Consider the following 13,719-nt stretch of genomic DNA (forward strand, 5'->3'; position numbering starts at 1 on the left):
AGTAATGCCCGCCTGCTCACCTCACACATTCACACACAATTGGTTTCGACGGTGGGAATACGTTGTGTCGCTATATTGATTGAATGCTAAAGCATTACCGTCGACAGTCATCATGAGATTGGTCCTGCCGATCTCTTTTTTTTTACCTTTTCAAACTCTTATTTTTTTTCATTCATTAACTGCACGTACACGCTTATCGGCCCATCGCCCACAGTAGGTACGAGCCATGTTCAGAACGCACATCCTCATTATCATCAGCAGCAGCAGCAGCAGGATTGCACACTGTAGAACGGCCAGGCAAAGTTAACTCATCTCCGGCGAGAGGAAACCGCTGGCTCAGTCATGACCGTGCGCGAGAGCCTGGGCTACGGCTTTATGGGCTTCGGCCCGGCGCTGTCCATGTTCGCGCTGACCATCGCGCGGCACCCGAGCCGAGTCGTGGTGCTGCTCGTGTCCTCCTTCAGCTGGCTGCTGTCACTGCTGCTGTCGTCGATCGTCTGGTCCGTGCTCTCGCCACTGGGCCTGCCCCTGGTCGCGGCGATGGCTGTCGCCGTGCTCTTCCAGGAAGGCGCCCGACTCGCGACCCTCCACGCGCTGCGCAAGGTGGACCGCGCGCTCAAGCTGGCCGCGCTCGCCGGAGGCGTGCAGCTGGCTCGCAGCAGGGCTGCGCTCGCCTACGCCTCCGGCCTGGGCTTCGGCATCGCCAGTGGAGCCTGCTCCCTGCTCAACGCGCTGGCAGACGTCGCCGAAGCGCGTATGCCTCGCGGTGCTCAGGGTTACGTGGAGAGGTACGTCTACAGCATACTAGTTTGCACTTTTCTGATATCTAATTTAACATCCTCATATATATGCTCTATATCTTCATCGTCATCATCATTACCGTAGTCCTCACCAGGAAGAAGCAGCGGTTGACGAAAGCAAAACACTATTTAATAAAGGAACTTAATCAGCTACAATAGACTGCGTGCACGAAGAATGACTTCAACACTTTAAACAAACTTATACAGCCTTCCTGCATTCGTCGCCGACTGCTGGCCTATCTACCTTGACCCCGGCGGGGCGCACGCCTCACGCAGGCGCGCTTGCTGCAATCTCTAGAAACAGTCTTTATCTGGATCACGGCCTGTCTGAAAAGGACACCATGCAAATGATTGAACCTCTAGTAGTCAGTCGCCTTGCCTACCACCTCCCGTATCACCGCCTCACTCAAAAACAAATGGATCAGGCGGGCGGTTAAGACCGCACTGAGGCTGCCGATGCGCGCTAGCACTACCCGCCTCCTACAGACTGGTCTCTATAATACCATCCAGGAAATCATAGAGGCACAGAGGAGTAATCAGCTTCTGCGCCTCACCCGAACACCCACTGGGCAAAACCTACTCCGAACTCTGGGGTGTGAGTCAAGCGGCACGATCCCGATAGAAGAGCCGTGGTTCCCTATTTCTGTAAGACTCGCAGCTAACGTGCAACTCAAACCGTTGCCACGAAACATGAAATCGCACCGCTATCCGGGTCGACGTAAGGCGCGGGCTGATTACTACGCCCGACGTTACCGAAATCGCGAAGACGTCCTTTATGTCGACGCCGCGGTCGGTCCGCTCAAAGGAACGGTCACGGCTGCTGCCATGACGGAGGACGGGCACATTAACATCTCTGCTTCGATTAAAACAGCGCGCACCGATGTGTCTGAGGGGGTCGCATTAGCCCTAGCAGAGGTGCATGCGGCTGCGGATTCTACCATTACAGAAATCTGCACTGATTCCCAAAGTGCATACCGTTACTTCCTTCAAGGCGTAGCACCTAAGACGGTCACACACATGTTGCAAAACATTCCTTCGCTTCCCCACCAGGTTACTATCACGTGGGTACTTGGGCATGAGTGTGTCCCCGGGAACGAGCGCGTTAATGCGCATGACCGAGGTCTTCCCTCCGGACCCTGGACGACCACTCACCCAACCCCATGGAAAAACCAGGAGAGGGGATCCGCACCTACCACCAGATTACCACGTATTACAGGGATGGTAGGCGAGATTTACCTCCCCCTCACCATTCCCTTACCGCCCATCAGAGTTCAATCTGGCGCCAGATCCAGACCAAAGCATTTATTTCTCCCTATCTGGCACATTTATTTTACCCTGGTCTCCATAATCCACAATGTACCACCTGCCGAGCGCCCCGGGCAGATCTTTTCCACAGATTGTGGAGCTGCCCCACGCCCATGGCGATAGAGCCTATTCCCAACCCTTCCTTTTCGTCGTGGGAGGCCGCTCTTCGGGTCACTTGCTCGGATGACCAGCTCTGGCTGGTGGACCGTGCTTGCCTAGAAATGTCGGCCAGGGGGCTCCCGGACGTCTAGGGGCCCAACCACATTTAAATAGGCCCAATAAAGTTTTATCCACCCATCCATCCTCCATCTGGATCCTTCCTTGCGTTGACTGATAATGTCATGGCCCCGCTTGCTTCGAGATGCGCAGAACATCACGTGACGAGTCAGGCATCATCATCCACGTAGCCTCGTCACGAGGAGGCGGCCCCTATAGATTAACTCTTCCGGTCAGACGTCGACCACACCTCAGCGATTCCCACAGCTGCTTTTAATTTATATCTCCTATTTACCCTAATTACGGCGACTGCTTTACGGTGTTCAATATGTATTGTAGAGGTGCGTCTACCGGGCGTTTCACATGGTGTGATTTCTATCACAGTGCGACGAAAGTCGCAATCGCACTCCGTGCTCTATGTGCCCCTGTCGGGGTCGCGCTGCACTTTGTCGCAGCCAGTGTCACTTAATTGGTGGCACGCTGCTACGCGGGAAAGCATTGAGGAAGACAGAGAATAGGAGGGAATGTCACGGTATAAATTTATAGCCTAGTAAAAAAAAACATGAGGGAAGGGCAGATGGGAGATAGGTCCTCATTAACATAGAGCTTCATACAATAATTACTAGAGGGAACTCTGGCGCTGCGATCGTTCAACCACCATGGGAATAATGGAAAGTGCGTGGATGATGGAATGATGGAAACTACGAGACACCCTGGCGGCTGCCAGGGTGTCTCAATGTTTTCCTTGCCCGCCACTCCGTACAGAGTGGAGACATTGCGGCGTCTACTACGGCGTTGGCCACGCGAGTCGCGGACGCCGTTGTAGACGCTTATGGCCTACGCCATAGGGACGCGCTGCCGGCGCTCGTGTGACTTGAAAGCGATCTGTGACGTGACCGAAGTGCGCGCCCGCGCGAGCCTCATCTTCAAACCGATTTCCGATGTTTGCACAGTCCGCGTAGTGCGGGTAGCCTCGTATGCGATGTGCTTTGGACGTTTCGTTAGCGTTGAAGCGACAGACGCACGGAGGTCAATTGACTCGCGCCTGCTGCCGCGATGCCTAACTCCTGCATCCTCAGACAGTTTCCACTCTCATCGAGCGAGATCTGTTCATGTTTACCAGTACGCGCGTGACACCGCGCTGACTCACGCTTACACGTTCTATCATTGTTAGTTTAGTTATCTATCATCTATCCTTTTGTTATGATTGTCTATTCTGTCAATGAGTAATTATTGGTTTCGTGCGATTATCCTCTCAATTTATTGCTATAATGTTTAGTACTCCGCTGCTCTCTTCTGAAGTTCGGGATTTGCTGCTCTGCGCTGGCATTGAGCCTCCGCTTCTGTCTTCTGATTCTCGGGGTTCGCTTGACTCCGCTGGCGCTTCGCTGCTGTTCCCTTAGCGCGATGCGTGGGATTGTTCGCTCTTACACGGCACTGGCGAGCGAGCGCTGACGTTCTAGCCGCTCGGAGTCCGCTGTTACCGGAGCGGGTACGGGCTGGAGTTCACCGGCGAGCACTTTGGAACCTCCTAACCGTTCGGCGACCACGACACCACGACGCTAAAGACCGTCTGATGGGCGCGCTCTCGTTACATGCCCCTGCCCTTTCCCCTCCTCCTCTCCCACCACCTGACGCGCGCTGATCGGCTCGCTTAGAACTAGTGTATATGCTACCAGAAGTTGGAAGCATACAGTAACTCTAGGCTCGCTTGACTCTAGGCTCGCTCAGAGCAGCGCGCCCCCTGGCGGACGCTCACTGTGGCGGTGGCGCTATCTGTCGGCCTAGTGGGGAACCTTCGCCTGGCGTGACAGACGCGTGCACTGACAATAACAACCACGGTCAATGGAGATTGCGAGCCCCTAAACAGCTCCGCTGTTAAAAAGTGAAAATTTGGCCTGCGTTCATGCCCGCTTCTGGAACCTGTACAATTATACGATAGGTAAAAAGTATAAGCGGGCCGCTAAAGTTGGAAGACAGACGACAAGATTCGCGCTCGCTTTGGAACAGTTCGTCGTCTGTTCGTGCTTATCTTCACTTGATTCCGCATTGTAGGTGAGCAAACTTCATTCAAATATGGAATATGAGGAAATCGAACTTTTATGTAGATTATATTTCAAGAACGCATTATTTATTTAGTTATATCGATGTTTTAGACGAAGCCTCATACCACACCAGCCAACACAAGCCTTGCAGACACACATACCGTCATTCCCATCATGCCACAACGCCCCCAACTCCCCTAGACGGTGGCGCTAGACTTCCCTCTAGGTGCTATTGTGAGAAACTCAAAGTAGAAGGCAAGTGATAATTTCCACCGTGATAACTTCTACAGCCGTGGAGCGCGTGAAAAGTATTGGCACTGGATGGATGGGTGAGCGTACCTCTTGAAACGGGACGGTAGATTGCGTCACCAAGCTATTGTTCTTATTTTGTCTAACCTCCTGCCTATGTTTCTTTAATATACACACACAAAGAATTCACAGCATCAAACATTCTGAACCACTATTGGGAACTGCGAGTTGATCGCGATAGACAGTGAGGGGTTTCACACGTGCTCTTGGGACAAAGGAACGACAAAACAGTAGTGTAGTCAATCAAGGGCATTTATTGCGCCTTTTATACACCACTCTAGCCAGCCGAATCAATGTTTATGAATGCGCGCCCGACAAAGCAAGGATGTACAACTCACCGCGACACGATTGCGAGCGAATATGTTCGCCCCCATGCTGGACACCATAACCGTTCGCGCGTACGCTCGTGAGAACGGTGGCGCGTTCGAATGATCGCTCTCGTTCATTCCGGTGCCCCGCTCCGAAGTCGCGCGAGACGGTCTCGCAGAAAGCGCGTCGGCGCGCGCGCGGTACGTCCGCGCAGTTCGCCGACGCCGAGCCAAAGAGGTGCAGACAGTCTGCTCCTCTTTGGCTCGTAGTCGGCGATCAGTGATGTTCCGTACGTTGCAGCAGAATTCCCATTCCTATTCCCTATTTCATTTCGATTCCCTATTTCCGGCAATTTTCCCTGCATTATTCTAAAAGATCCCCGCAAATTTCCCTTTATATTGTTACTGTGAAAAAAGAGGACAAGGTTGTCGGCGGTGACGACGAAGTGGCAACAGCCTCTCGGGATTCTGGGCTGCTGCGTATATACGCATCGTGTAAATACATCGTGTAAATAGTTTTATACCCGTGACATTTTGGTGGACGTGCTGGGTACGCGTCTTCACCAGGGAGCTCCGCAGCGGACGACTCACCCAGCCTGGGACCATGCTTTCAGTGGAAGGCAACGCGTCTGCAGCTGCAATGCCGACTACGCATACCAGTACGTTGCTCTACCTCAGCCACAAGACCCCGGGAAGATCACTGGCCTCGAAGGTGTTGACGTAGAAGAATCGTTGAAGATGTATGAGCGCGTCAGCAAGGTTAGCAGGTGGGATCCGATCATAATGCTGGCCAATGTCGTGTTCTACGTCGATAGCGCCTTGTCCGTCGTACATGTTCCTCTTTTAGTCCGCGTCTTCGTAGCGCTTTTCAAGTATGCGAAACCAACTCGCCCACATCAAGCTTCTGCTACTTCGACGGAACACCGTGAACGTGGTTTTACACACACGAAGAGCTAACCAGTTGGGACTTGTTCAAAGAGAAGCTGTCCGACGTTTTTGGCAATCCGACCGGTCGACAACTAGCCAGCAAGCAAGGACTCGCCACGCGTGCCCAAACTGCTACCGAGTCGTATGTCTCCTACATTCAAGACGTCCTAGCCCTCTGTCATAACATGGACACGTCCACGCCGGAGGTGGACAAGGTTGCACACATTATCAGAGGCATCGCGGACGACGCATTCAACCTTCTGGTCTTTAGAAACTTATCGACAGCCGACGCCATCGTCAAGGAATTGAAGGAATGTCGCCGTTCAGAGCAGGCGAAGAATCGCCGTATATACAAGCAGTTTACACGGCTTCCAAATACTGCAGCGACCTCTTCCTGTACCGACCCCACCGACTAATTTAGCTCGCCACCACCAGGCGAAAACGTGACCCGCATTGTACGCCGCGAACTCGAAGCAGCGTTTCCTGCCTCGCCTCAACAGACGTCTTGGAACAACACTGCTGAGACGATATCGCTGATCCAGTCGGTTGTTCGCCACGAAATCGCTAATATGGGTCTTCCCAGCGCCGCTGCTCCTTGAGTTTCCCTGACACCCGCCCTGCTCCTATGCCTCGGTCCTATCGCAGCCCATCTCTAATGTCCGTTATCCCTACACTACCAGGAATCCATCGGACTGGCGTACGCCTGACGACAGACCGATCTGTTTCTGCTGCGGCCGCATCAGTCACGTTTCCCATCACTGCCGGAGCCGTTGGCCGTCCCCTCCTCGAAACACCTTCCGGAATGCAGGTTCGCGCCGAAGTTCCTCATCCCGTCGCTTCTACGACGCCTCCGACGCCACTACGTGAACTCGCCGCTATGCTCGCTCGCCCTCGCCTCAACGTCGTCAGCCACGTCCTCCCCGGCTTCACCGCTTGGCATCGCCGACCTACCCAGGACCATCCCAGCAGGAAAACTAGCAATGCAGCACCTCGAGGGGGTGCTGCAATGTCGCATTCTCCGCACTATCCTCCTATGACGCTGTTTACGAGAAATAACCTTCTTGACGTCCAAGTTGATGGCACACCCGCCACAGCACTCATAGATACCGGAGCACACATATCGATTATGACCAGCCGCCTACGCCACCATTTAAAGAAAATTGTTGCGCCTGCCGTTACTCGGTTCGTACGAAATGCCGACGGTAGCACGGTGACCGTGGTCGGAATGTGTACTGCACGTGTTGGTATTCCCGGCCGCCATACTGTCGTCCTTTTCACTGTGCTTGACCAATGCCCCCATGACCACATAGTAAGCCTAGACTTCTACTCCGCCCATTCAGCGTTCATCGATTGTTCCTCAAGTACTGTGCGTCTTGACCTGCCTCTACTGGACGTTCCTCCGACACCACATGAAATTCACCTAAGAGCGACTGATTTTTTTCAGTTCCACCACAGGTCTTGACATACATCGAAATGTCGCCTTCTACGCCAGTTACCGATGGTGATTACATCTCCGTTCCCATAACTAACATCGTTCTCACCCACAACGTTACTGTTGCGCATACAATAGTGAGGTTCACAGACAATCGCACGTATCTCCCTGTGGCGAATTTCGGGCTCGCTAAGCAAATTCTGCCTTAAGATATCGGCCTGGCTACAATCACTGCTTTCGAAGTTGCGTTGAGACTTTTGCCGTCGACGCGTCCTGTGAGCCTTTCCGGTCTGCTAAATGCACTGACAACGACATTAGGAAAACGATAGCCCCGAATCTCAATCCTGCAGTGACTGAACAGCTCTGCAGTTTATTGCTTTCCTACAAGGATATACTCGACCTGAACAACCAACCCTTAGGCCAGACGCCACTTGTCGAACGTCGTATACATACAGGCGATAATCCACCCATCCATCGGCGACCCTACCGAGTGTCAGCTTCGGAGCGTCACGTCATCAAAACGGAAATAGACAAGATGCTAGCGAAAGACATCATGGAGCCATCGTCAAGTCCCTGGGCGTCCCCTGTCGTGCTGGTCAAAAAGAATTAGCACGGTTCATGGAGATTCTGCGTCGATTACCGCCACCCCAACCGCATAACGAAGAAGGACGCCTACCCACTACCTCGTATCGATGGCGCCCTCGATTGCCTATACGGGGCACAGTATTTTTCGTCCATCGACCTGCGGTCCGGATATTGACAAATCGCTGTCAATTATCTAGATCGTGAAAAGACCGCCTTTATGATGCCTGATGGTCTTTACCAATTCAAAGTTATGCCTTTTGGGCTATGCAACGCTCCGGCTACCTTTGAGCGTATGATGGACTCATTACTCCAAGGATTCAAGTGGTCGACTTGTCTGTGCTACCTATGTTATTGTGTTCTCGCCCTCATTCAGCACACACATTGAGCGCCTTTCAGCTGTACTTGCCGTTTTTTGCAAGGCCGATTTACAGCCCAACTCCAAGAAATGTAACTTTGGCCACCGTGAGATCACTGTTCTTAGACATGTCGTCAAGGCCACTGGCATCCGACCGGACCCAGAGAAAATTCGCATGGTCAAAGAGTTCCCCGTTCCATGGTCCGCAAAAGATGTCCAAAGTTTCGTGGGACAGTTTAATTCAGTTTTATCAGTATGTGTAGCTGTTTTCCTTACTGCATCAAAACATCTTCCTCCCTTTTTATGTCTAAAAGATTACTATGTAAATATAGAGAGGGGCGAATATCAGCTTTATCGAATGTCCAATCGAATATAGAATAGTCAAACGCGGACGCATATATCTACAGCAGGAATGTTTATTTCGGTTTGTTATGTACCACGCTTGTATTGACTAGTGAAAAAAAAAAGCGACTATCGCGGACATTTAGTTTTAAACACATCATTAAGTGTCGACAAACTAACTGCTCGTATAGCTTCCTAACATCTCTGGAGCTTGATGGCAAACAGGGTTCTTAAGAACGGATGGCAGCTGCGCGACTCACTTCGCAAGAACGCAAAATAAATATTTGTCAAAAAAGATCAAAAGTTGTGGAAGAAGAAAAAGAAAGTGCTGAAATACTTGTCTGCCATAGACGCATGAAAAAGGGCCCGTTGCGAGGAAAACCCATCACCGGCTATAGACTAAAAGACAAAACTGTTACCATACTAAACTACAAAAACATATTAAAATGCAGCAACAAGCAAGATTCTCATGCTTCCACCGCGAAACCGAAAACAACGCTTGAATCGCCTATTTTGTTTCTGTATTGCAGTGAAAGTTTTTGCTATTTTACTTCTGATGATTTGCGACACTTCGCTTATTAGAAGGAGAACAGTAAACTAGTCGTCGGCCACCCGCCAGTTCCGCTTCGGTTTTGGACCACAACTCTAGACGGTCGTGTCGAATGCACTGTCGTCGCCACTATTTTAATTCTGGCTCTTAGAAATTAAGGCATCGGAAGAAAGCCAATGCGCGATATGCAAGAAATACGAGAACTCTCGAAGACGCGGCTACTGATTGTGTAAGGCGGGCAGCTTGCAAAGAGTCCGTGCAGTACTATATTTCTTTCTTTCCAAACTTTTTCTTTCCCAACTCTTTCTTTCAACTGTTTCTTTTTCCTCTTTCCAGCGCTCCCGACTCGTTCTTCCTGACGTCGGCGCTGACCACGGGTGTCCTGACGGTGCTTCACAGCTTCTGGAGCGTGGTCGCCTTCCAAGCACTGTGCTTTCAGAGCACGGCGCTTGTCGCCTTCGCGCCGGCCGCACACCTGTTCGCCTCGGGTGCCACACGGCTGTATTCGCGCGGACAACTGGTCGTACCACTGGCCGCCATCGCGGGCCTGCTGTTCCTGACGGCTGCCGTGGCCTTCGTGGTGACCGGCGGCCGGACGGGACGCACGTGGTCCCGGCAACTGGAACTAGCACGCGGCGAAGGCTCGTTCGAGAGCTCCGAGGACGACTGAGGGCGGCGGAACAATGACGTAGAGAAGGGGGAACCAAGGCAGACACGATTACCTACCTGCACGTTCCTGCACGCGTGCTCTCTTCATTCCGCTGGCAGTCGAGGTGCCTCCTTCACGACCTGCCTTGGGAGCACCTTCCAAATTGTTTGAATTTCGCAGTAAACGTTATTACGGGTTCGCGTGTGTGTGCGCGTCGAGGGGCGGGAAAATGTGTGCCCTCGTTTCTTTTCTTTCTTCCTTCTCTCACACTCCAATGCGAACACCGTTCTCACCTTACTCTCACCCGCACTGTGTAAAACATGCATGCCCTCTGTCACCCTCAATGCGCGGCTTTCATCCCACTCTCACTCACCCTCGGATAGCAATAATATGCCGTCTGCCCACACAGTAAGATGTCTGCGGGTATATAACGTTGACTTGCTCCGCGAGTGACTAACCACATGCGTTGACACTGCTAAACGATAAGCATAACTGGTTTTTTTTTTTTTTCTACAAGCCGGCTATGCACCGCCTGCGCTCATCTCTCTTACCCAGGGTATAAAAAGCCGTTTAGCAACAAGGCAACATTGCCATGTTAATACATACGAGTTGCTTATTGTAAAAGTGCTAAAACGCTCTAATACGTTTCGCTAGCAAACGTGCAGGAGCGAGCAATCAAATATAGCCTGCAGATGTTTTACGTCGCGCAGGCACTGACATATAAATCTGCATACTTGTAATGTTTAACAATGACAACGAGGGTGTCCTTCCCATAAGTTACATAGCTCGCGGTCAGTTTGGCGCAGAACCATAGCCTCCCAGAATGGGCGCGCTGGCCGGTTTTGCTTCGGCCGTCCCTACCGACGTGCTCCCCAGCAAAATAATAATAATAATAATAATAATAATAATAATAATAATAATAATAATAATAATAATAATAATAGCATAATCCATTGACTACTGCGCGACGTCGGCCTCGACGTCGCGCAGTAGTCAATGGATTATGCTATGGGATGTTCTCAAGCACGAGGACGTCGGCGACGATTTGGTGGAGCTGTTGAGGGAAATATATAGAGGCAACCGTGTACAAATCGTATGGGAAGCCCGGAAATGCAATGAAGTTGCGGAAATTCACCGATGATTTAACCATCGATGCCTTCTCCCGCCACTGTTGTTCGCACTTTATTTTAAGGGCATAGAAAGACGACAGTAGAGCAGTGATTTAGGTCGCGATCTATCTAATATCCGCGCGCACAATGGGCAAAAGGTGCAACAGAAAGTCGCTGGGCTGATACATGCAGACGACGTAGCACTACTAGCGGACAACGAAAGGGATTCACATAGACTTGCGAATATAAGTGGCAATGCAGCGACGAATTCAGGCCTTAGGTTTAGCATAGAGAAATCGAACATTACTATCTTTAATGAAGAGACGAGTAATGACGTTACATCAATTCAACAGGAAGTCATATATCCAAAGTCAAGCAATATCCTTATCTGGGTGCATACATAAATGAAGGAAATAACTGCTCAAGCGCCCACAAAGATAATCTAAAAATGAAAGGGAAGCGGAATGCTTCGGGGCTTCAGTAAATATGAGCTGGTGTGAGGAATCCGGGAAGGAGCGATTAATGGGGCCAGCGCTCGCATTCGCAAATGCAATTATGTGCTATAATTCAGAAATCTTGTCGTGGTTGGAGATTAACGAGAGGGTGGTGGGCCGACTGGCTTTGGGAGCTCACGTTAAAACCACAAGTGAGACAATGAAAGGTGACATAAGTTGGGCATAAGCGCAGATAAATATTAGTTTTGAAGAGAGGCTAAACAACATCGATAAAAAGAAATGGTCGGTTAAAGTGCACAAATATCTGTACCTGAAAATCGCGGACACGGAATGGAGGAAGAGGTCAAGAAAGTTGGCAACCAAGTGCAGGGTAATTGAATGTGTAAATAGACAAGCAAGAATCATCAAAAATAACGTGAGAGAAACAGACACCGCCAATTGGGTGCAAAGGTTGGAAACAAAAATCACGAGCCATTCCACTCTGTAAGATTGGATGACAGCAGCGAAGCTGTTTAGCACACGACAGAAAAGTGACAGAATTCTGGACAAAAGTATGAGCACACTTACTGTCCTGATCGGTGGTCATCATGACGTTAGGTACGCACACAAATTCTCGTATCACCTATTAATTCCATCGTATTCGCGTATAGTCCGGTGTCCCGAAGAGCAAAGCGCCTACGAAGAGCGACGGCAGGAAAAAAGACGAGAAGGCAACCCCCGACCCTAGAAGCAAGAGGAAACGTGACGTTTCGACGGCACCGCCACAACGGGAGAGCGGAAGGAAAGTGCAGCGTCGTCGATAAAGCGCACCTGCGCGCCCAGTTCCCTTTCAGCTACCAGCAAGAAACGTTGCTTGGACGCAGCGGGTGTCGCTGATCACGTGGTTTCTTTTCAGTAACTTAAAAGCTCAAGTACAGAGCAATAAACAGTATTCTGCAGCTGCTGTGCTGCGTCACTTCAGTGGCGACGAAGATGGGATCAAGGCCACCCGAGTTTGACGAGACAGCAAGCAGTTGGGATGCCTATACCGCGTTCGCATCGAGGCTTACTTCCAATGCAACTATATTACAGTCTTTGCATATACGTGTTTATATTGCCATCGTTTGTTTCAAACAAGATAGCTGTGCAAATACGGTTGCTTTCACTTTCTGTTCGAAGTTACGCAGCATTCCGAACTTCCACGCAGGGGCGCCGGTTCTGGGCGGAGCTACCCGCCGCTCGCTCATTCGTACCATGTACGTGTCCCGAATCGCCGCATGCGGCAAGTCGCACCCGACGCGCCGTACGACAGATCGCACGGAAAATCGCACCATGTGTCTCGCGCTTTAGACGTGGCCAATCACTTATCGACTCAGATATTGCGGCCGGCGATGGCGAGGACGAACCTCAACAAAACCCTCGCATCGGCCACCTTCAATGATAAGACACAACAAATCGGCGTTGAACGTTGTGGCCTGCACGGTATTTAACCAGTTGCGTGTATATATTCGTGCGTGGTCAGTGCAACGCAGTCAAGCTGATAGTGTGGGAAATATCCCGATGGACACGACAAAAACTGCAGTTGCAGCGACACGGAGAGCGTCCCACCACAAGTACAACAGCTAGAACAAGCAATAACAGATGAGAAGAACACACGTAAGCCGCATGGCAGTCAACGAAAATTCATGACGTCGCCACATGACGTAGCGTTTTCTTGGCTATTTACAATCCCGCCTGATGTCAATGTCGCGAGGTGCTCCGTTTTGCGGTTGGCTGCGCGCACGTACTGTAAAATTAATTTTAAACATGTTCTAAGCTATATTCGCCGCTGATATTTTATAGAGGATGTGTGCGTGACCTACTAAATCGATCTCATAAGTTATCTCGACTTCATATTTCTGTGTCAGTACTCCTTTAAAGTAACCCAACAAGGGAGAGCGCCACAAACACATGGCAATCGCGCACCACGCAAAGCCACAAAGCCCAACATAATGTGCACGAAAATACTGATAAACAGCTAATAGCACCTGCAAACTAAGGCAGCAGGTACAGGATTGACATATGTTGCGGCGCTCCGTCCACTGCTCGTATGTACCTGCGTACAACCTTTAGAAGAACCGATAGCGCGTAGTAACGTATTAAGTGCAGGCCAAACGTCAACGAAAGCTGTCCGAGAGAACAGACTGGTGGGCTAGTTGGCACTGCACAACTTGAGGCAAAGCGCAAAAAAGAACACGAGGACAAGAGAAGGAAACGAAGACGCAGCGCTACTAAGAACTGAATTTTTAGCGCACATGGCTACCACATATATACCATCGTACAATAGGGCAATATCGCAACCTAGTGTAGCGCT

The 13,719-nt window shown here is 50.8% G+C and overlaps 1 protein-coding gene across 1 annotated transcript; it reads left to right on the top strand.

The window, feature by feature from the left end:
• The first annotated feature begins 313 nt into the window (after positions 1 to 313).
• Positions 314 to 9,973, top strand: LOC142571009 (gamma-secretase subunit Aph-1-like). Its single transcript, XM_075679308.1, has 2 exons — positions 314 to 788; positions 9,511 to 9,973. The coding sequence occupies exons 1-2, from the start codon at positions 343 to 345 to the stop codon at positions 9,842 to 9,844; spliced, it is 780 nt and encodes a 259-aa protein (XP_075535423.1). The 5' UTR covers positions 314 to 342; the 3' UTR covers positions 9,845 to 9,973.
• The last annotated feature ends 3,746 nt before the right edge of the window (positions 9,974 to 13,719 follow it).

The sequence above is a fragment of the Dermacentor variabilis genome, chromosome 2 (assembly GCF_050947875.1).
Source record: "Dermacentor variabilis isolate Ectoservices chromosome 2, ASM5094787v1, whole genome shotgun sequence".
NCBI lineage: Eukaryota > Metazoa > Arthropoda > Arachnida > Ixodida > Ixodidae > Dermacentor > Dermacentor variabilis.

Coding starts and splice junctions, on each gene's coding strand:
- LOC142571009 (XM_075679308.1), top strand. CDS start 343: ATGACCGTGCGCGAGAGCCTGGGCTACGGCTTTATGGGCTTCGGCCCG. Junction 789..9,510: donor GCTCAGGGTTACGTGGAGAG/GTACGTCTACAG, acceptor TCCTCTTTCCAG/CGCTCCCGACTCGTTCTTCC.